This window comes from Euwallacea similis, chromosome 10 (genome assembly GCF_039881205.1).
Source record: "Euwallacea similis isolate ESF13 chromosome 10, ESF131.1, whole genome shotgun sequence".
Taxonomy (NCBI): Eukaryota; Metazoa; Arthropoda; class Insecta; order Coleoptera; family Curculionidae; genus Euwallacea; species Euwallacea similis.
In genome coordinates this window covers 4,230,747-4,249,973 of record NC_089618.1, presented here as the reverse complement: position 1 = coordinate 4,249,973, position 19,227 = coordinate 4,230,747, and the positions used below count along the sequence as shown (strand labels likewise).

Genomic DNA, 19,227 nt, shown 5'->3' with positions numbered 1-19,227 from the left:
AATCGGTCGGTTTGAAATGGAGCAGAAAAGTGTGGAAAAGTAGTGGGGCCGGACAATTTGCAAAAGCGCGTGTGCGGGAGCCAGGCTGCCTAGTTAGCGCATGGCTATTTTTGGAGGTCAATTCTGCTGAAGTTGTGCCCAAATTTCGAAGGTGTTTAGCATGAAAGCGAGGTCAAGATGCCCTCAAAAAATCGTATTTTATTTGTCGATTCCCAAACTGTTTTGATGTGCCGTTGCTTGGCTTAACGAAGCGATATGAGTCCTATATTGATCTTAGATATCTTGAATGAGGTCCTGGAGGTTTTGGGAAAGCATTTTTAGTCCCCCTCATTTTACAGCACCTTCAAAATCGCCGAAAATAGGTACCAATGGGACCCAGCATCTCAGAAACCAAGAGTTTTTGCAAACAGATTTGCAAAAACTCTTTTGGTTTTTGAGCATAGGGCGTAGAACGTATCGAGACGATCAATTTGGAGACATTTTTTAAGGCAATTGCTCCAAGCGTTTTCAAAATATCGACGTTTAATGTTTGAAAACTAGGACAAAGTAAGTCCTTTTTCCGTTTAATAATTTTCAGAAAAATTGCGTCATTTTTGGTGCGCCAATTTTAAGCTTAGTGAAGTGACACGAGTCGACTTTCTACCCCGAATTAAAATATAAATGGAAGAGTTTACTCAATTGAGGAAAGGAAATTTTCGCACGACTCTTAACGCAATATTCAATTTCGAAATAACGATTCGGTGGGGAAGTTTTCGCAGTACTTATGATGTGATGAACCCAAGAACATGTCAGAAACAGCGACGTTCCTCAGATCTCACCATAAACGTTAATTTTGAAAATTAATAACTTCGACAATCGACCTTTTACGTCAGGGAATTTTTAACTGGGAAATCTCCTAAGAAGTGCGAATATATAGAAAAATGTGTAGCTTGATTGGTAAACACTGGCGTAGAAGTTGCACATTTGAAGGCACATAATAAACTTACCTATTAGACCTTGCAGGAAAAAGGACTTTGATGCCCAGGCATGTGTGAAAATGTGAGGAACCCTCAAAGGAAGAGTAAATCTCATGAAAAACTGAAAGATTTCAAACAGGAAATTTTAATAGAATTTAAAAACATCATCTCTAACAATCATTCTTTAAACATGATAATCGCCACCGTCCAATTTCTCGTCAGAAACAATAGTATAGAGCCATTTGGCATTATCCTCGCTGACCCATAGCAAAGCCATCAAAATGCCTTCGGCAATCCCCAGAACAACCCCCCCTAAGACGTCTAGCAAATAGTGCCTCTCCATCAGCACTCTACTTAGGCAGAGAGCGGTAGTCCAAGCCAATAAAGGAAGAAAAAAAAAGAAGGGCAGAGGCCACAGGAAGATGAAGATAACAGTGACTAGTGCAGCCCTGCTACAATGGCCTGGAAGAAAATTAATGTGAGTGAAATTCTGAAAAGGTAAAAGTTGAGGCATAGATTGCTGATATTTCAATCCGTCCTCAATAAAAGTTTACCTGAAGGGAAGCTAAATTGATCAGGTCCAATTTCTACGAAAGCGTCTTGTTTATTTCCCAAAGGGCGTCTCCTCCGGAAGAATGCCTTGACCAAGGCAACAATGACTATGTCAAGTAGCAGAGCTACAAGAAAATCCATTATAAATGCCTCCAATAGTTCATTTTTAATTTAAACAAACCTAATATCATATTGACTTGCAACTGCACTAAGTTGGGCATGTTGAACAACCATATAAAGGCTATCCAAAAGGCCAGCCAAGGGATGCCATGACATGTAATCTATACAGTGACTTGTTAACTAAAGATGAGTTGGGAATGCAAACTTACCTCCAAGGCTCGATAGTGCAGCCTTAGAGAATGTAAAGGAGACCGACTGTTGCCCCATATTACGAATTTTTTGGTGATGTTCTCGTCTATTGCTAGGACTTGTTGTAGCCACAGTGGAGGCCGCCTTTTTACCACCTCCTGAAAAGGGGGTTTTGCAGGTGTTTAACCAAGATTCGAGATTTTAATTTAAACTCACTTGAGTGCGACGTGTAGATTCCGACATATTTTATTTGTCTGATTAGATAAGGAAATGCTGAGGTTTTAGGGTTGTTTTAACTGGCTAACTATTAAATTAAATTTAAATATTATTAACAATGAAAAAAATAAAGAGTTATTTATTTTTAAATTTTGTTTATCACAGTGATTTTAACGATGTTTGTCACATTCTTGTCGGGACATCTTGAGATGTGTCAAATCATCATATGTAAATGTCAACATCTCTGATACAATGTTTCAATGTGTAAGAAAGGATTTTTCCAATTCTCTACGAGCAGTAAACGGTAGTTTTGCTCACTTTCTCAATTTTTATGTGAAAACAGACACCATGGAAACTTCTGTTTGATCTCCTTCGAGGTTTGAAATACTTAAAAAAATAATTCCATAAATAAGTTTAAACCATTTAAAATCAACCAAATTCTACTGTATTCTTCGATGTGAAAGTGCAACAAAATAGAGCTTAGATACCTGTTAAACAAGGTTGCCGCTCTTCTATTTTTATAGTTTATGAAAATATAATGTTTTTCATACTATGAGCGATCACCTTTCTTGACGCTAACTGTCACTCTGGCATTTCTAATGTTTACAATATATTTTCCCAAATTTTCACCTTAAAATCCCCTAAAATTTCACTAAAAATCATGATCGCCTCAGTGAAAATCTACTAAGTATTGCCACAGGGACCGCTTGCGTTGTCCTCAAGCAAAAGTGGCCTTATTCCCCAATCCTGAAGCCCCAAATCGCCCCCAACAGCTATGGCAAGCACCACATCCCTGCTGGAAGACACCAAATTTGAGGAATTATGCAGGTTGTGCGGCTCCAAGACCGACAATTTGGCCGTGCATATCTTCGATGATCAGCACACTTTTAGCGAACTTGGGAAGAAGATTTATAGCTGCCTGCAAATACAGGTAAGTGGGAATTTTTTTGGAAGGACCCTTTGTACTAAAAAATAATGTAGATCCACCAACAAGATGAACTTCCCAAGTTGTTGTGCGGAAATTGCTTAGTGAAGCTGGATATGTTTTGGGATTTCAAATATCGGTCCTTTCGGACTGAGCAGTTTTTGCTTGCAGTATACAAGCAGCTGAAGAGTGGAGGGAGCACACAGCAATGTTTAGTGCAGATTGAGAATGTTATGATTGTGCCAGGTAATTATTAAAATCTTATGGATAATTTTGGTAAAAGATAATTGGATTTCTTCAGTTAATAACCAGATTTTGAGTGGGGATTTGCATACCCATGACCAAATCTCTATACCTCAGTTAGATCACAGACAAGAGGGGTCAGATGAGGGGGATTATTCAGTACTACAACATAATACTCACTTAGGAGGACTTGATTTGGGTGTGGCAGGTATAAAACACAATTTGGTACCTTTTTTGTATAATATAATTGAAAACCATTAGGGCAAGACTTGTCAAATCACAGCTTACAGAGTGTGCAGGATAACCTAGAAGCCTTACAAGCCTCCCAAAACCCTGAAAATTTCCCCAATGATAATTTATGTTTAATTCAGGACCAACTCTTAACTGAATCTGCAAATTTGGAGGTCTCAGTTGTTCATAGTAACCTCTACACTCATAGTGAGAGTGAGACTTATATGAAACCTGCTGAGTCAGATTATGTGGAAAATCAAGGAATAAGTGATAATAGTTTAGGTGTTGAGGTGCATGCAGATTTTAATCGAATTATTGCTCATCAAGATACAGTGTTGAATGGTTCGAGCAACCAAGATGAAGGTTTGACAGTTTATATTAGTTTAGGATTATATTATAGTGTAATTTTTTCTTAGTAGGTTTGAGCAAATTATTGTTTGATAAATCTGTGTCTAAATCACTATCTGACAATTGTCCTGCAGCATTAAATAATTGTTTTAAGTATGAGTTGGATGGTGAAAAGTTTCTTTATTTCCATTCTAAAAGCCCAGAGGGGAGGGAGAAAAATTTAGAATCTCAGTTGATTATGAACTACAAAGAGGATCTCTCTTTAGACAGTATTGGAGGGTATGGAATTTTATGAGTGTTTTTCCATTAGAATGAATATGTTCATTTAGGTTTAGAAATGAAGACAGTTTGGAGCAGGAACAGACTGATGATGTTTCCAATGAATCAGGAGTGTTGGAACTACCTTCCGTAGTTGATTCGATAGAAGGCCCCCCTGAAGAAGAAAAACCAAAGATTGGTACTAAAAAAGCTATTTTCTCTATGATATTGGCTCAGGACAGATATTTTTTAGGCAAAGTAGGCCCGAAGATATGCTCAGTTTGTGGAAAATCATATAAATCAAATTATAAACTAGCTGAACACATGACAAAACACACAGGCGAGAGGCCCTATAAGTGCAAAAGTTGTGATAAGGCTTTTAGGTCCAAAATTGGGCTAACACAGCATGAAGCCAAGCATACAGGTAAAATTACGTCTAATTTATTTTAACAAATGATTAACAGGTGATTTAGGTCAGTATGTCCTGAGGTGTCCAACTTGTGGAAAAGGGTTTCAGTGCAAAAGTTACCTCATGGTCCATCAAAGGGTAAATAATCAATTCCCTTTCCTAAAATCTTGTATAATACATAGGCATAACATGGACTTTCAGGTACATTCAGACGTAAAGCCCTTTCACTGCGCCATGTGCGGTATCAATTTCAAAACGAAACAGTCTTTGTCGGACCACACTAACCGCCACTTGGGTGTAAAGCCCTTCACCTGCAGCATATGCAATAGAGGATTCATTACGAAAAGTATGCCCTGAGTCGAAAGTGTAGCGGCCAATATGCATAGGTCTTGTTTTCAGGTTTGTGTATGGCGCACGAAAAGATTCATTCAGGGGTGGATAACCGGAAATATTCTTGTAAGATATGCGAGAAGAGATTCGTCTCTAAGAGCTATTTGCAGACGCACTCGCGCATTCATACAGGGGAGAAAACCTTTATCTGCGAGGTAATGTTGTTAAGAAGAGAAATGCTAGGAGTTGTTTTTTCTGGTACACTGGGTGTACGTCAAGGGTAATAAAGCACAAAAGCAGTAATGAATGAACAATATGTGAAAAAAAAAAGGGAATATCTAGTATATCTGAGGTAGGGTGATCAAGAGAACTCATTGATAAACGTCAGTAACTTTTTAGAAAGCGTTGATATCTATACCTGATGACTCAAATTTTCATCAAAAATTTAACAATGGATTCCGTGTAGCTTGTTTTTATTCAAGGTGTGCGGCAAAGGTTTCTTGGCCTCTCTAGACTTGAAAATCCACCTAACAGTGCACACTGGTGAAAAGTCTTTCGTGTGTGAAATGTGCGGTAAAGCCTTCGCTAGGAGAGATGCCCTTAAATGCCACAGAAGAATGCACACTGGAGAAAGGCCTTATAGGTAATTACCACAAAATAACTTTCTCCTTTGAAGCGCCATTTTCTTTCAGTTGTGATATTTGCGGACGCACCTTTACTCAGTTCACCCCAATGGCCAATCACAAGAAGAGCCATACAGGTAATCATTGAAATTTCGTTAACTGTTCTGTACCCATTTTTCCAGGAGATCGGCCATTTACCTGTGAGACCTGCGGCAAGCAATTCGTGTCGCGTTCCAGCATGGTATCGCATCAGAAAAAGTACCACAAGAGGGTGGAAAAATTGCAGTGCGATAAAGACGTTATAACTGAGATTGCGGTCCCTGTCTCTTCGGCCTCATAACGCTAGTAGAACTGCCTGAATTGATTTTCAAGGCTAAGCATTTAAGACTGTTGTGTATTAAGTAGATTGTATTTTTTTTAAGTAATCAGGTTTTTTTTTATTCAAGAAAAACCTAAGTTTTTTATGTTTATCAATCAAGAAAAAATCAACTTTGTTTTTTATTAATTTTTTACGTAAAATAAAACAATAAAAAATTCCCAGATCTATTACAACACAGCAACGTCGCCAACGTCATTGCTGTTGTCATGGCTTAATTTTCACCTTGGTGTTGATGAGTTTCTAACCCCAAAATTTCTTCAGCTGTCATTAAGTGTTGCCCATTAATTCTCAAAATAATAACATTTAAAAATCACAAGTATTCTCTAAAAAGCAATTTTCGACCGATCAAATACGATGCTACCCACGCTAAGGACCATTGGCAACAACCTGGTAACGTATTCAGTTGCTATTAATCCCATTTAAGCGCTACTTACGTAACTACTGTTTACCCCCCTAATTTGGCCTGTAGCGGCGCTCCGTAGGACTAAGGAGCCTGCAGACCTCTTCTAGCCTTCAACACGACTCCTTGTTTGTTCACAGAGACAGTCCCGAAGACAACCCAGATATTCCTTTCGAGTTTAATGAGGGAAACAAAAAGGTAAAGTTATTGCAGTTATTTGCTCTTATCACCATCCATCATTATTAGCGAGCCGAAGCGATTTTGGCCATATATCCTGAAGGCCACAAGCGATCAGCCCTAATTCCTCTTCTAGATCTAGCCCAACGGCAGTATGGCTGGTTGCCCATCTCAGCCATGCACTATGTAGCTGACATGTTAAACTTGCCCAAGATGCGGGTATATGAAGTTGCCACCTTTTACACCATGTTTATGAGGTGCCAAACAATTTAAATATTAAAATTACATCAATTAATTTTGTCCTTCAGGAAACCTACAGGTAAATACCACATTCAGGTATGCACTACTACTCCTTGCTGGCTGAGGGGCTCAGACCAAGTCATGGATGCAATTAAGAAGAACTTAAACCTTCATGTAGGGGAGACAAGCAAAGACATGATGTTCACAATCTCAGAAGTGGAGTGCTTAGGGGCCTGTGTCAATGCGCCGATGGTGGCAATAAATGATGATTATTATGTAAGCCTTTGACCTTCATTGATTTCTCTCCAATTTAGATGTTAATTTAGGAGGACTTGACTGTCCAAGACACAGAGGAAATTTTGAATGACTTGAAGGCTGGTAGGAAGCCCAAGCCTGGCCCCAGGTAAGAAGTTTTATACTAAACGTGTTTGTGCTGAAATCCGAGATTGCAGAAGTGGTAGATTTGCGTCGGAACCTCTAGGAGAACCCACTTCTTTGAAAGGGGAACCGCCAGCAGCTGGTTTCGGAGTCAGAGCAGATTTGTAAGATATTAAACAGTTATTGTTCATTTTTTATGTAAAATAAAAGTTAATTTATTACCAATTTTGCCCGCTAACGATCAATCGGTAAATTTAAAACTTCCATGAAAATTTTTCTGGACGCTTGATGAATGCACTTTACTTCTTGAGATGGTATGTAACGAAATTGTCGCAACTTGTCTAAGAATCAAGGTGCAAGGAGATATATTTTGCTCTTGATCCTATGATCTACTCCACTACGTATTACGAAAGTAGTAATGCGAAGACGGTCACAGGTCAACAAAACAAAGAAAGCTTAATGCGTAAAAACTTTATTAAAAAGCTATACATACGGTTAATGGATACGTGTTTTTTTTTATCCTAGCACTAAAGGCTAATATAAATAAATCGATAAGAAATTATTTAGGTAAAAAGCTAATTATGCTTAAAGGAGGAATATGGAATAATATTGTTGATTAACAAGGGACACATAAACAAATATCAAAAGTTGCAAAATAGGAATGTGCCAGAGGCTTTTAAAATGCATGTTCTTTGATATTAAAATTCTTGAAAAAGCATTATTAAACACTTGTTGATATTACATAAAACATCAAAATTATAACTGAACGATAAAAATATACTTTTCACGTCGTTTCTTCACCCTGCAAGGGATCTTCCTGACTAACCTAATAATATACTGATAGGTCCTAAACCTAACAAACCCTAGAGCTAAACACACCCCAAAAATCCCTCACAGGGCAACCTAGGACCTACTTAGCCTTTGTTCTCTACAATCTCAGTGTGCAGGGTCATTTTGGGGGTGATGATAGTCTTGAACTGCTCAGGGATGGCGTGTTCCACATAGTCATCCCCTTTGGGCACCATCACGTTCATTTCCGAAGACTTGGAATAGATCATTTCAACGCCCAAGGAATCCTTACTGAGATATACCTGACAGCCATCAGTTTTGTCAATGGAAACTGTGGGAACTTTGCCAAGCACCTGCATCTGCACCGACTGACAATTGATGAATTCAATTGAGGACACCAAATTGTCAAACACAATCGACGTTTTCTTGCAGGAATCCAGCGTGATGGAGTTGATCTTGCCTTTGACTTGGACGGTAGAATTCTCGCATTTAAATACGTAGACCACGTTGTTCATCTCGGCGTTCTCCACCACCAAATCAGCCCTGTTCTTCTGGTATTCAATCAACCATTTTTTGCCCTCCTGCACGAATACCGGAGGTTTATCCGCGGCAATTGATTTCGTTGAAGCAGCAGGTTTTTTGGGCAGTGGGGGCTTGAAAGGAGCCGGACCTTCCCTTAGCGCGGTATTTTTGTGAGTTTGCATTTCTGCTGTCACTTTTTTTAGGTTTCGGGTGATGTCTGAACCTCGGTTAATTTCTGCAAAGAGAGCTGACCTGTCCAGACCTAAAATGAAGAGCCTTATCAATTCAAAATAATAGGTGTTAATAATTAATGAAAAACCCCTTGTCAGAAATTCCGATAAACCATTATGAAGCTTATCAACATTCAATGGATGGGAAGATTTACTAATGCAATGTGTACGCATACAAAGTGAGAAAAATTGAAATTTAATCTTATCTCAGAAGAACACTCATTATAATCTGCACAAGCGTTTTTAAAACTATTAGAGCCAAGGCACAACTACACCTTTCTTAAACCTCTTCACCTTTTTTAAAGCACATATTTGAATACTTGACAAAATAAAAAAAAATTAAATACCTGCATCACCTGCAGGGGATGTGAAATCTATAACTGGAGGAGGGGGTGGACATCCTGGCGGTGGTGGTGGAGGCCCTGCAACCATTTTCACAGCCCCTTTTCCTGCCCATACCAATCCTGTTGTATGGTATCGCTTAATGAACACCTGCAAATCTATATCGACCACTCAGTACACCTTTACTAATTGACATCAATTCGAGCTTACTGGCCAATGTCTGTACCCAAGCCTTAACCCAGTCCACATGATTCTTGTCCTTCTCTTTCCATTCTTTCAAGACTCTGTTAGTATAGAACTGTCCAGCATCATTCATTTCCTTCACATACGGGGCTGGAGCAGTGCTTATGGTCACCCAACCCAAGGCTGGAATACTCTCGCTAATTGCTGATAAATGATTAAAGAAAGGGGAAGTTCGGTGCTTCTCCCTGTAGGCTTGAATGGCGCTGATTTGGTCGCTGGTAGGCTTCAAAAGGGAGATGATGTCACTTTGTCCTGGTTGAGACGACTCAGCTGCCAGGGCAATGTATTGGAGTTGGGCATCAAAGGCTGCTCCCACAAGTCTTGAATGCTCGGCTACGTCCCCGCCTATCACCTGAGAAAGGCGCAGATATTGCGTCAAAGGGCCCTGCACGATGTCCGTGAACCCCAAAATACTCATTTCGCTTGTTCGGGGGGTTTGAAATTGCTTGAATATGTGGCAAATGGGGAGCGGCTAAAGAACGGTTGCCTTTTTTGGACGTTGAATTGCGAACGACAGCCGGTGACCCGAATCGCGATGTAGATAAGGGGAGATGATACTTTAAGGCGAATACCGGATGAGTCAGTATTTGCCGGAGGATAAATTAATTTGAGAAAAACTCGATTTTTAATCAATTTATGTTGGTTGGTGATGATGAGTGAAGTTGTTTTGACAGATCAGTGGAACGGGATTGTAGGGTTAGAATAAGATTCGATAACGTTAATGTCAAATTTAATATTATAGTAACAGTGCTGTATAGGTTTCTACATTATGATGAGCCATAGGTGGCCATTTTACCTATATTTTCATTTGCATTTCTTAACAAAATATGCATAATTACCGTTATGCTATTTATTTGGTCAGTAACTATTTAATTCTGAAATTGATAATTTTCGTCTCAGATAAAAAGTCTGATCACTATTACTATCGTTCAATACATTTTCAGTATTACTGAAACTGAACTAATAATCTAATTTCTCTGTGGTATGGAGCCTTTACGAGTAATGCTGCATCAATTTTGTCGCAAATATCTTATAAAATATAGAAGCTTAAAAAAAAGTACATTCGGTATCTACAAATAGCTTCAAGATGTGGCTCATCGTGACGCCACACGCCAACTATAAAAGATTTAAGTTAGGCAAAAACAAGGTAGTTATCCATGAAATACCAATATGAGAATGACATGTCACTAAATTTTATTTCAGTTTATGTTTGTTTTTGAACAATAATAACAAATAAATAGTAAAAACTCCAATTTTCCCCTTTATTGGATTATTTAACATAAAGAAAGAAGCCATAAAATGTTCGACTTCGGAGACACCATGGCGCTCCTAATAATTCTGACCCTGACAGCCCTAGGCATGCTGGCATGTCTGGGGGCGTACGCCCGAAGGAAGTCCTATTTGGAGGCCCTTTAAGCGGGAAAGTAAGCATCCATCTCTTCAAGTTTAGCTTAGTCTATCTTTCGAACTGTTTCTCTCAAGATAAGTTCAGTAATAAACTCTTATCCAATAACTGTTTGCCCAAGGAATATATTTAATTGTAGCCCCACAATTTAAGTCAAAAATTTGATATAATTAACGCCCCTTTTTGCAAATTGCAGGTTCAAAATGGATCTTCAGCCACTGCAATATTTTAAGTCTAGATTTAACATTATTTCTAATATTTGTATATTTTAAATAAATAATTCATTACATAAAACTTTAAATAATCACATAGAGAAGCCCCAAGACTCACTCAACGACCCTGGTTTCAATGCTTGTGTCATCCTCCTTCCTATTCAAACAGATCTCATCCCAGGTCTGTCTCCTCCCAGTGGCAAAAGTCCCATAAAATAAAGCTCCAAACAAGTACAACCCTGCTGTTATATAGAATACTATCCTCCACTGGTCAACTGTCTGAATTCCCAATGTCATTTTTAGATATGTTCATTCAGTCCAAGAGTAAATTACCGGATTTGCAGTATCCACAATGTAACCAGCAACAATAGGGCTGACAACTCCTGGTACAGTCCCTATAGTGTTGACAATCCCAAATACTAAACCTGAGTGTAATGGCGCTATATCCAGGGCATTCACGCTTATTGTGGCAATGGCAAAAGAGCCCAAACCCACTGCCATGACCAAACAGAAAATGGTGCTCACTGCATTCCCCCAAAAGGCTGCACCCAACATGAAGCAAGTTTGAGATAGAAATCCAATTGACATAAATGCCTTGCGGGTGTTTGTGACTGTCAGCCAGTTCTTCATTATGACCCTATCAGCTATCTGACCACTGATCTGCATCATTATTGCTATGGCAATGTAGGGTAAGGCTGAGACTATTCCAGATTTGGATATATTAAATTGAAACACATCTGCAAAATCATGTACCTAGTTAGGAACTACATAAGGAATTAATTATTGGACAAACTACCCTTGAAGTATTTGGGAAGCAGGGTGAGGAGAGTGTAAAACCCCCAAGCTTCACAAAACAGAGAGACATTCAAAGCCCAAACTGCTTTAGAGGTAAAGAAGCTACACCAAGGAATTGGGTTCTTAGTTTTTTTCAATACATCTGAAGTGTCTGTTAGTGATGTTCTAATGTACTTGAGCTCCCATTTTGTAATTCTCAAGTCACTCTCAGGGGACTCGGCGACAAAATAAATCCACGCAGCATACCACAAAAGCCCCAAGCCTCCTGCAAATACCCCAATAAACTGCGAACATTCCCACATACAGCTCCACTAACCGGAGAACCAAAATATACTCTTCCAGCCTGCAGTCTTGGCCAAATAGGAGAAAAACATCATGGCAAAAACTGCTCCTGTATAGCTGCCTGAATTGGCTTGTGTGGTAACTCTACTTCTTTCAGCTGGAGGTATCCATTTAGCCCAAATCGTATAGAGACTGGCGAAGGTCACACCCTTAAAACGGCTTCCTTATAATTTCATCATACTATGGGAGAAGGGGAAGCACCTCGAATATTCCCATGAGAATTCTGGCCGCGATTAGGACAAAAAGGTGCAATTTGATAAGCCAGGGGCTCACAAAGGTTATAAGGGCAGTGGAGACAACTCCTAATCCAAAAACTCTCTTGCCTCCGAATTTTTTACCCAAAACTCCTCCAATTAGCTGTGTAGTTAGATAGCCATAGAAGAAGGAGCTCAGCACGTAACCCTGTACCACGTTGTCCCAAGCAAATTCTGGACCCTAAACCCAGGCGTTCTTAATTATAGAAACATTGAAGAGAAACAATAGTCCTGCATACATTCCAGATTTCCGTACCGTTAACTAGTATTGTGGATTTATTCTCAGTCATCGCCACAATCGCGATGCTCATATTCACTCTCAGAGAGTAGATGTTGAAGTATCCCCAAAAAACTAGAAAAGTGAGGATGTATCTCCTTTGCGTTATGATTTTCCATAGCGATTGGGGCGCCCTAACAAATTTAACTCCGTAACAACGTGAATTCAAATTATGTACTCGAAATACTTACTTCTCGGCTAAACAGTCACCCTTAAGATTCATGCTTTCACTCAAAATAAATCTGCGACAATAATGCAATACAAGGATTAAATTAATTGTACTGATATTAAAGTATATTGCGGGTTTATGAGAACTCTGTTAACAAGTTCTGCAATTAAATTATACCTATCATTGACATGCGAGGTATTTCAATAATTAATTCTTGAAGATTTCGTAAAATCTTAATTTAAATAAATTCCTAATTGAGCTTTATAGTTCATTGTATTATTTCTGTCTAGAGCATTAACTTATCTAAATATCAGTAAGCTTGTTGTGCCGCACACTGTATTGTAAAACGACATTTTAAAGCCAGCTTCAAGGCGATGTTTTACATTACGAAAAGTTTTATTTTCAAATTAAATTTTCCCGCCGTTAAATAACAAAAATATTACTTCGTCAGCTCCATCTCTTAACTGTTAACTACAGCTAGACACGACCACACCATTATTAGAAAGAAATCCACAAAATATCATCACGTGGAATAACCCAAATCATGTTATCTCTTTCTGTATAATGCATTCTGAACAAAATACGCTACCGAAAATACGGTTCTATATGTCATAGAAATGAATTAAAATGAGGTTAAGCACGACCGTGTGTTTATTTTTCCTTTAGCAGAAAATTACTCTTTTTAAGTTTAAAAATGTTAAAACGTTATGCTCAGTTTTCTTTCAGTAAAATATCGCACCTACGATGCTCCTTATCTCAACAAATAACTCAGCCAACTGAAAAAACATTCCCCGAGAGCACCCAACCTGAAACATCCCTACTCTCCTCAACCGTAGTCAACCAAGAAACCTCAGTCTTAGAGCCCCTCTCCGAAGATATTTCGCACATTTCCACGTACCTAAAACCCACCTACAACCTAGCTGCCTACGCCAATAGGTCGGAACTAATCCAGCAACTAGTCAAACTTGGAGTGAATTTACACCACATTGAAACCAAAGTACCTGAAGCAGTTACTTTCTTATTGAGGCTGAGGTTCGAAGACATAAAGAAGCACATACAGTTTTTCAATGATTTAGGAGTGGATTTGAAACTGGTAGCTAATGTGATTACTAAAAATCCAAGGATTCTTCAAGAGAGGCTTGAAGATTTGGAGATTCGAGTGAACTATTTGAAGTCAAAGAACTTCAGTAATCAATCCATTGCTAGGATTGTGAGCAAAAACCCTTTTTGGTTAAGTCATAGGTAAGATTGTGTGTGTGTGTGTGATGTTTGTGATATATTAGGATGTTTGCAGTACCCAAGATATTGACAATAAGTTAGGATTTTTCCAATTAAACTTTAAACTTACTGGTGCTGAAGTGCGTCAAATAGCAAGCATGAAGCCCCAACTCATCACATGGAGCCAAGATAAAATTAAAGTAAATATTTTTGTAATTAAAGAAGAAATGGGTTTTAGTCTTGAGGATATAAAGCAGCTGATTTTAGTTAAACCAGAAATACTAATGAATGGTGAAGTATCTTAAAGGAATTACGCATGGAATTTCTTTAGTAAAAATTGAATTTTAGGACAATACAGATTGCTACAAAGCTTTGAGTATCTGAACAATAAGATGGATGTTCTTCATGAAGATTTGTTAAACTTTCCGGAGGCTTTGGGCTGCAGGGCAACGCGGCTTAAACAAAGGCACCAGTTCTTGGTTAAGTTAAGAAGAGACCAATTCAATCCAAGAAAACCTAATTACATTAGTCTGAGCACTATGATCAAAGGCACGGACGTGCATTTTGCTGTTGAGGTGGCGAAAAGCACCATTGAGGAATTTAACTTGTTTTTAAAAACTTTGTAGTGAGTGTAAAAATAACGTATATTCATATAAAAAAAGATAATTTAAAGCATATAAAAATTACTGTAATTAAAACAAGAATAAGAAGTTTTATATTTTAAGTCTTTTTTCACACTTTTTCAACTATAGAATGGGCACACTTCTTAAATGAAATCATAACATATAAAGACGCAGGGCCACAATTTCAAATGCGTTAAACTAAATAAATGGCCACAATCATGTTAATAAATACATAAATCTAATAATTTAACTTATGTTAAATTTAATAACAGCCTAGAAAGTAAGAAAAACTCATCAGGGAATGTTTTTCTTTACCATTCAAAGAAACACTTTTGTGGGGACATGGCATAAACACAACACCTCCAACCTGCCTTAACCTCGACTTAACAAATCCGACAATTCTCGCATTACGCTCATATTTTCGTGCATGTATGCCTTGGTTTCCCACAACATATTGCATAGTTTCTCGTCCGATTTCTCGTCCATGGCTACTTCTTCAGATAGTTGAGGGGAAAATCGGAAATAAGGAATTCCTACGGTGGAGCACCAGGCCCTCGCTCGGTCCACTACTCGACCATCACTGCACGTAGCCTGTAAGCGTGTAATAAATGAAAAATTGGTAATTTTCAAGATAGGATTTCAACAAGAATTTACCTGATCTACAAGGAGTGTGCCTAAGTTTTGAATTCCCAGAACTACCCGAGTGGTATCCCATATGCTTTCTGGTCTAAATACATCTACAGCTTTAAGTTCTGTGACTGGAATTACACCTGTAAAAAATTTAAGGGTTTCAAAACACGAAATTTGAAAGATTTCAGAGAACATATAAACCCTGAGAAACACAAGAATGCTTCCACAGGGTTCGACTAAAGTATCCCACCGAATTTTTTTCCAATAGTTTCAAAGATTTTTGATATAAAAAGATAAACAAACCTGTTCCCAGACTAACTACAACTGAGACAGGACAACTCTCGCTCTCTCTGCCCACAGCCTTGAGCGCCAAACAGTGCTCGTGTATTTCCGTGAGGGCGTCTAAAGTTGGATTATTGGCTATCAGGCCTCCGTCCAGGTACCTCTGGAACATTCTAAAATGGTTTGTTAAAAGAGAAGGCTTAAGGGAAGTTTGGTAAGTACCTGTAGTAAGTCGGGGCGGCTCCTGTGGCCCTAGCAACCTGCCACACAAATTGCTGCTCAGGTGGTGGAGGTAGTTCATAGGGTGAATCATGTTTCACCCCTAAGATATTACTGGGACTGTTATAGTTTCTGAATAAGTGCAGTTCTGCGGGTTTCCTGTCTGCCAGCAGCCCCGTAATCATTACCTATTTAAACAAATTCATGAAGTATAAGTTGTGTTTTTTTTAAGTTGGTTGCCACCTTGGGATGCCTTATGTCAGACATGACGGTCTCTGACCCAAAAGTCTCTTTCATCACGTTCTCTAAGTTCTCGCTGCAATACGGCCGACCGCCAATAAAAGTTTTTTCTTTGAGCCGGAAATAGAGGCAGAGACATTCTTTCATGGACTTTCCAGAGGCGATACCTAAAGCCAGAATTCCTCCCGTGCTTGTTCCGGCCACCCAGTCAAAGCAGAAATTGATCGGCTTCTGGAACACGGTCTCCAATTGCAGCAGCATCTGTACCAGCACCAGTCCTCGTATACCGCCCCCGTCTAGAGTGAGCAACCGTCCTGTTTTGATATCGCGTCTTTTACATTTTTTGGCGGTCACTTCCATGCCGGCTACTGCCAACATTTGGTTGAGAATGTCTCGATTTGTGGGACCAATCACCTTAAACAACATTTTGCTCATATTTCAATGAGAACATGTAGAATTGTAATGTCAACATGAGGTAAATTACCGATTTGAATATATCAAATACATTGCCAATTTAAATTTTAAGATGATGGTGAAGCAACAATTTTGATACCAAGGACAAAATATCACAAAAAAATTATCCTCCTTTTATTAAAAATGAACAAGTGTTGGTCGGTAATCTTGACAGTATAGTGAAACACACTCCATAGTAAAATTTACATTTTGTTTGAGTAATGAGCAAGGAAGTACAGACAGTGCATTTCATAACAGTATAAAGACGAAAATACAAGTAAAGAAAATATGAAAAAATTGTCTGCAGTGTGTTTTATTCATTTAGTCACACCACATCACACCCGTAAATTTGTTTTTACCTTGGGTGGAGGAATGCCGTCATAAGTGCCATGCTGTATACAGCCGTCAGTGCAACCGACCATGTCTGCCCTGCACCTACGCGCCCCCACTGCGTGTAAATAGTACAAAATTTTGGGCTCCAGATCTACAACCCAAAAAGGACAATAAACAATAAAGCTAAACTCTATGGATTGAACCTCTGATAACCAGATGTCTAGGAGACTCGGCAGCGTTATTCAACAGGTCCAAATTAGCTCCAAACACTATCAGGGCTTGTAAAATGGGCAAATGACCTTGTTTAACTGCTAAATGAATAGGCCGATTCCCGTCTTTATCTGGCAAATCAACCTTGGCTTGTCGACTTAAAAGTGCTACTACACAATCGAGCCTAAAGGAAAAATCTTGAGTATATGTAATTCAACCTTAAATTAAATCGTTACCTCTGTCTTTCTACCATGACATGCAAGGCAGTTTTGCGCTCGAAATTCTCTGCATTTATATTGCAGTTTACTTCTATTAAAGCTTCGATTACAACGCGAGAATTGGCCCAATGCAAAGGAGTCCCTCCATTCTTCATGTCACTGTGGTGTAACGTGTTGGGATTGTCCTGAAACCCCTCTTTATCAACCCCTTTATTTCGTCTTACAACATCTTAGTGCACCTGCAAGAAATTCCCTACATATCCAGGTACTATATAATCCCCATCTCCAGTGGCGGTTTTATTGACATCAGCCCCTGCGATTAGCAAAGCTTTAACGCAATCAGGCTTATCAGCACGGCATGCCATATGCAAGGGAGTATATCCATTATTGTTGAGCAAGTTCAGGCATTTCTGAGGGTTCCCCTGAACTAAAGCCTTAAAAAAGGCAATTATTTATTAAAAGTAGCCAAAAACTATAGAAAACATACTGCAATAATATCTCTGGTGGTGCTGGCTGCATAATGAAAAACTGAGTTTCCATCATTATCCAAATGTTCTAGAGAACAATTAGCTGCCACCAGCATTTGCACAGTTTTCAAGTTAAGGGTAGTTATAGCCACTTGTAGTGGAGACATGCTCTTCTCACTATCACTGCTATTGAGAAAACAGTTGATTCTTGGGTCATTAAATGAGTCATACAAGGCAAAATATGCAGCCAGATGTGCTAAGGTCCATGAGGGATGCTCTATGAGGATATCACACAGCTTTTGAAGACCATTAACATTGCACATCTGCACAAATTTACTTAAAATAATCATTAAAACAAAGAGGACAATTTTACCTCTTTGGCTATATCAATGAAAAGAGGAAGTTTGTCATGGAAAGTCACAAATTTCGCCTCGGCTTCATCTAAGCTATTTGCTCGGTATAAACTACAAAATTTTCTTTAAGTTTGAATGCATCAGAAGTGACAAAGGCTTACCTGAAAGTCTGAACTAGCGTCTCAGTTGTAGGTCTGTGTAAAACAATCTCAAAAGTGTTTTTTTCATTCTTGTTTTTGGAGTTCTTCTGAGGCAAGTAAAGGACAAGGCCATCTTCTCGCAAATGTATTTGTCTAGAGCTGTATGTGTCAGATTTGGCATCAGTCACTCGATTGGCAGGAACATCTGAGTTTAGCAAGCTTCTCAGTACTAAAACATGAAATTACATACTAAATATTAAGTCTCCTTTAAGCATGTTTCAGTTAGCTAAGTTAGGCCAAATTATGAGTTCATTTAGCTCTGTTAATTCCTTAGTATGAAAGGTGTTACTGTCCCATTTTGAAGAGATTTGTATGTTATGGTCTGTAAACTCTGAATATTTACTAAAGATAATTTGATAATCAAGTCTGATTATCACTGATACATTTGAGAGGCACTACATATTGTAAGCGAAGTGCAGATTAAACCTTTCCCCCAGGCTTAAAATAATCTTTTCCTTTTGAGATTGTCCTTTAAGATCCGATGCCGAGATTAGATGAACTATAAATGCTACAAGGGAGTGACTAAGACCCTTCCAAAGCTAATTAAAACACAATTTATTTCATTTTTCAGTGTAAAATTAGAACAGAACTCAATGACATCAATGGGTAACAAATTTCTAATTTGGGATACAATCACACAACCAATTATCATTACAGAATATCAAAAACAAAACTGAATGTCGTCTTACCATCGAAACTGGCTTGGATCATGTTTATTGTGACTTTACTGTGCTAGTAGGTGAATTAATAACACTTTTAATGCCCACACTAACGAATTCCCCGCATTACTAAATTACACTTTAAGAGAATAAAAAACAAACTGATATGGGGAAATGAGTAATTAACTAAATTATTTTAATTTTATCTGTGGAATCGCACTTTGATCTTCAAACATCCGACGGCCCCCACTAAATATTAAAAAATCTGAGAAGTAAACAGCTGGTTGTCAAAAAGGAAAAGGAGGACAATGGCAGATGTCAAGATGTGATCAATAATCGATTCTTCCCAGATCACAGAACGAGCAGAAAAATAGTTAGCGATTAATGAATTAGAGGGATTGAAGCCCATTATTAATTAAAACTAAAAAAAACACAGAACATACTTTAAAATCATAAAATAAAGTACAAAAACGCATATTCGCTGTTAACTCTGAACAGTCAAGTAAAAATCCAATGGAGCATAGGCAATCGGAGTAACTAGAACTAGTAATTTGTTTAAAAAATAGAT

General features: G+C 38.4%; 7 protein-coding genes across 10 annotated transcripts; 3 read left to right on the top strand and 4 right to left on the bottom strand.

Moving 5' to 3' along the window:
- Positions 1 to 1,116: 1,116 nt before the first annotated feature.
- Positions 1,117 to 2,230, bottom strand: LOC136411873 (polyisoprenoid diphosphate/phosphate phosphohydrolase PLPP6). The gene is made up of 5 exons (XM_066394659.1): positions 2,034 to 2,230; positions 1,838 to 1,975; positions 1,690 to 1,789; positions 1,511 to 1,633; positions 1,117 to 1,418 (listed from the first exon to the last, which is right to left on the bottom strand). The coding sequence occupies exons 1-5, from the start codon at positions 2,058 to 2,060 to the stop codon at positions 1,141 to 1,143; spliced, it is 666 nt and encodes a 221-aa protein (XP_066250756.1). The 5' UTR covers positions 2,061 to 2,230; the 3' UTR covers positions 1,117 to 1,140.
- Positions 2,231 to 2,602: 372 nt separating this feature from the next.
- On the top strand, positions 2,603 to 5,825 carry LOC136411870 (zinc finger protein 502-like). 3 transcript variants are annotated; one of them, XM_066394654.1, is made up of 13 exons: positions 2,603 to 2,964; positions 3,015 to 3,204; positions 3,260 to 3,409; positions 3,463 to 3,795; positions 3,852 to 4,059; positions 4,116 to 4,237; positions 4,292 to 4,462; positions 4,512 to 4,585; positions 4,649 to 4,793; positions 4,847 to 4,992; positions 5,260 to 5,420; positions 5,470 to 5,537; positions 5,583 to 5,825. In XM_066394654.1, exons 1-13 carry the CDS (start codon positions 2,809 to 2,811, stop codon positions 5,738 to 5,740), a joined length of 2,082 nt encoding a protein of 693 aa, XP_066250751.1. In that variant the 5' UTR covers positions 2,603 to 2,808; the 3' UTR covers positions 5,741 to 5,825. The 3 variants fall into 3 exon arrangements, with proteins under 3 accessions (XP_066250751.1, XP_066250752.1, XP_066250750.1); XM_066394653.1 differs by having other exon boundaries at positions 2,604 to 2,964; positions 4,110 to 4,237; XM_066394655.1 differs by lacking the exons at positions 5,470 to 5,537; positions 5,583 to 5,825 and having other exon boundaries at positions 4,110 to 4,237; positions 5,177 to 5,414.
- A 203-nt stretch (positions 5,826 to 6,028) lies between these two features.
- On the top strand, positions 6,029 to 7,203 carry ND-24 (NADH dehydrogenase ubiquinone). Its single transcript, XM_066394658.1, has 6 exons — positions 6,029 to 6,169; positions 6,249 to 6,377; positions 6,426 to 6,613; positions 6,665 to 6,872; positions 6,923 to 6,999; positions 7,049 to 7,203. Exons 1-6 carry the CDS (start codon positions 6,134 to 6,136, stop codon positions 7,140 to 7,142), a joined length of 732 nt encoding a protein of 243 aa, XP_066250755.1. The 5' UTR covers positions 6,029 to 6,133; the 3' UTR covers positions 7,143 to 7,203.
- A 227-nt stretch (positions 7,204 to 7,430) lies between these two features.
- Positions 7,431 to 9,785, bottom strand: capt (adenylyl cyclase-associated protein 1). Of its 2 annotated transcripts, none has more exons than XM_066394657.1 (3): positions 9,068 to 9,785; positions 8,872 to 9,015; positions 7,431 to 8,547 (listed from the first exon to the last, which is right to left on the bottom strand). In XM_066394657.1, exons 1-3 carry the CDS (start codon positions 9,516 to 9,518, stop codon positions 7,889 to 7,891), a joined length of 1,254 nt encoding a protein of 417 aa, XP_066250754.1. In that variant the 5' UTR covers positions 9,519 to 9,785; the 3' UTR covers positions 7,431 to 7,888. The 2 variants fall into 2 exon arrangements, with proteins under 2 accessions (XP_066250754.1, XP_066250753.1); XM_066394656.1 differs by having other exon boundaries at positions 8,863 to 9,015; positions 9,068 to 9,784.
- A 1,034-nt stretch (positions 9,786 to 10,819) lies between these two features.
- Positions 10,820 to 12,608, bottom strand: LOC136411875 (vesicular glutamate transporter 1-like). The gene is made up of 7 exons (XM_066394660.1): positions 12,577 to 12,608; positions 12,348 to 12,519; positions 12,056 to 12,289; positions 11,829 to 12,003; positions 11,514 to 11,777; positions 11,051 to 11,454; positions 10,820 to 10,996 (listed from the first exon to the last, which is right to left on the bottom strand). Exons 1-7 carry the CDS (start codon positions 12,606 to 12,608, stop codon positions 10,832 to 10,834), a joined length of 1,446 nt encoding a protein of 481 aa, XP_066250757.1. The 3' UTR covers positions 10,820 to 10,831.
- A 604-nt stretch (positions 12,609 to 13,212) lies between these two features.
- mTerf3 (mitochondrial transcription termination factor 3) lies at positions 13,213 to 14,486 on the top strand. Its single transcript, XM_066394225.1, has 3 exons — positions 13,213 to 13,796; positions 13,849 to 14,063; positions 14,121 to 14,486. The coding sequence occupies exons 1-3, from the start codon at positions 13,249 to 13,251 to the stop codon at positions 14,396 to 14,398; spliced, it is 1,041 nt and encodes a 346-aa protein (XP_066250322.1). The 5' UTR covers positions 13,213 to 13,248; the 3' UTR covers positions 14,399 to 14,486.
- On the bottom strand, positions 14,401 to 18,918 carry iPLA2-VIA (calcium-independent phospholipase A2 VIA). The gene is made up of 13 exons (XM_066394220.1): positions 18,690 to 18,918; positions 17,962 to 18,169; positions 17,821 to 17,911; positions 17,468 to 17,770; positions 17,220 to 17,414; positions 16,999 to 17,165; positions 16,756 to 16,946; positions 16,579 to 16,703; positions 15,770 to 16,180; positions 15,530 to 15,714; positions 15,329 to 15,480; positions 15,050 to 15,165; positions 14,401 to 14,986 (listed from the first exon to the last, which is right to left on the bottom strand). Exons 1-13 carry the CDS (start codon positions 18,709 to 18,711, stop codon positions 14,768 to 14,770), a joined length of 2,385 nt encoding a protein of 794 aa, XP_066250317.1. The 5' UTR covers positions 18,712 to 18,918; the 3' UTR covers positions 14,401 to 14,767.
- Between the last annotated feature and the right edge of the window lie 309 nt (positions 18,919 to 19,227).

Bases quoted from the DNA above. Each gene is read 5' to 3' on its own strand.
- mTerf3 (XM_066394225.1), top strand. From the start codon at position 13,249: ATGTTAAAACGTTATGCTCAGTTTTCTTTCAGTAAAATATCGCACCTA. The intron at 13,797-13,848 runs GTAAGATTGTGT...GGATGTTTGCAG, and splicing joins CCTTTTTGGTTAAGTCATAG to TACCCAAGATATTGACAATA. The intron at 14,064-14,120 runs GTGAAGTATCTT...ATTGAATTTTAG, and splicing joins ACCAGAAATACTAATGAATG to GACAATACAGATTGCTACAA.
- LOC136411870 (XM_066394653.1), top strand. From the start codon at position 2,809: ATGGCAAGCACCACATCCCTGCTGGAAGACACCAAATTTGAGGAATTA. The intron at 4,060-4,109 runs GTATGGAATTTT...ATGTTCATTTAG, and splicing joins TCTTTAGACAGTATTGGAGG to GTTTAGAAATGAAGACAGTT. The intron at 4,586-4,648 runs GTAAATAATCAA...ATGGACTTTCAG, and splicing joins ACCTCATGGTCCATCAAAGG to GTACATTCAGACGTAAAGCC.
- iPLA2-VIA (XM_066394220.1), bottom strand. From the start codon at position 18,711: ATGATCCAAGCCAGTTTCGATG. The intron at 18,170-18,689 runs GTAAGACGACAT...TTCATGTTTTAG, and splicing joins GATCCAAGCCAGTTTCGATG to TACTGAGAAGCTTGCTAAAC. The intron at 17,771-17,820 runs GTAAAATTGTCC...AAATTTGTGCAG, and splicing joins TCATTGATATAGCCAAAGAG to ATGTGCAATGTTAATGGTCT.
- capt (XM_066394656.1), bottom strand. From the start codon at position 9,518: ATGAGTATTTTGGGGTTCACGGACATCGTGCAGGGCCCTTTGACGCAA. The intron at 9,016-9,067 runs GTAAGCTCGAAT...TGGTCGATATAG, and splicing joins TTGGGTACAGACATTGGCCA to ATTTGCAGGTGTTCATTAAG. The intron at 8,548-8,862 runs GTATTTAATTTT...TCTTCATTTTAG, and splicing joins ATCCCCTGCAGGTGATGCAG to GTCTGGACAGGTCAGCTCTC.
- LOC136411875 (XM_066394660.1), bottom strand. From the start codon at position 12,608: ATGAATCTTAAGGGTGACTGTTTAGCCGAGAA. The intron at 12,520-12,576 runs GTAAGTATTTCG...TAAATTTGTTAG, and splicing joins GGTGACTGTTTAGCCGAGAA to GGCGCCCCAATCGCTATGGA. The intron at 10,997-11,050 runs GTAATTTACTCT...TTGGGAATTCAG, and splicing joins TTGTGGATACTGCAAATCCG to ACAGTTGACCAGTGGAGGAT.
- LOC136411873 (XM_066394659.1), bottom strand. From the start codon at position 2,060: ATGTCGGAATCTACACGTCGCACTCAA. The intron at 1,790-1,837 runs GTAAGTTTGCAT...GTCACTGTATAG, and splicing joins TGCACTATCGAGCCTTGGAG to ATTACATGTCATGGCATCCC. The intron at 1,634-1,689 runs GTTTGTTTAAAT...ATTTTCTTGTAG, and splicing joins GCAAGTCAATATGATATTAG to CTCTGCTACTTGACATAGTC.
- ND-24 (XM_066394658.1), top strand. From the start codon at position 6,134: ATGCTACCCACGCTAAGGACCATTGGCAACAACCTG. The intron at 6,378-6,425 runs GTAAAGTTATTG...CATCATTATTAG, and splicing joins TTAATGAGGGAAACAAAAAG to CGAGCCGAAGCGATTTTGGC. The intron at 6,614-6,664 runs GTGCCAAACAAT...TTTGTCCTTCAG, and splicing joins TTTTACACCATGTTTATGAG to GAAACCTACAGGTAAATACC.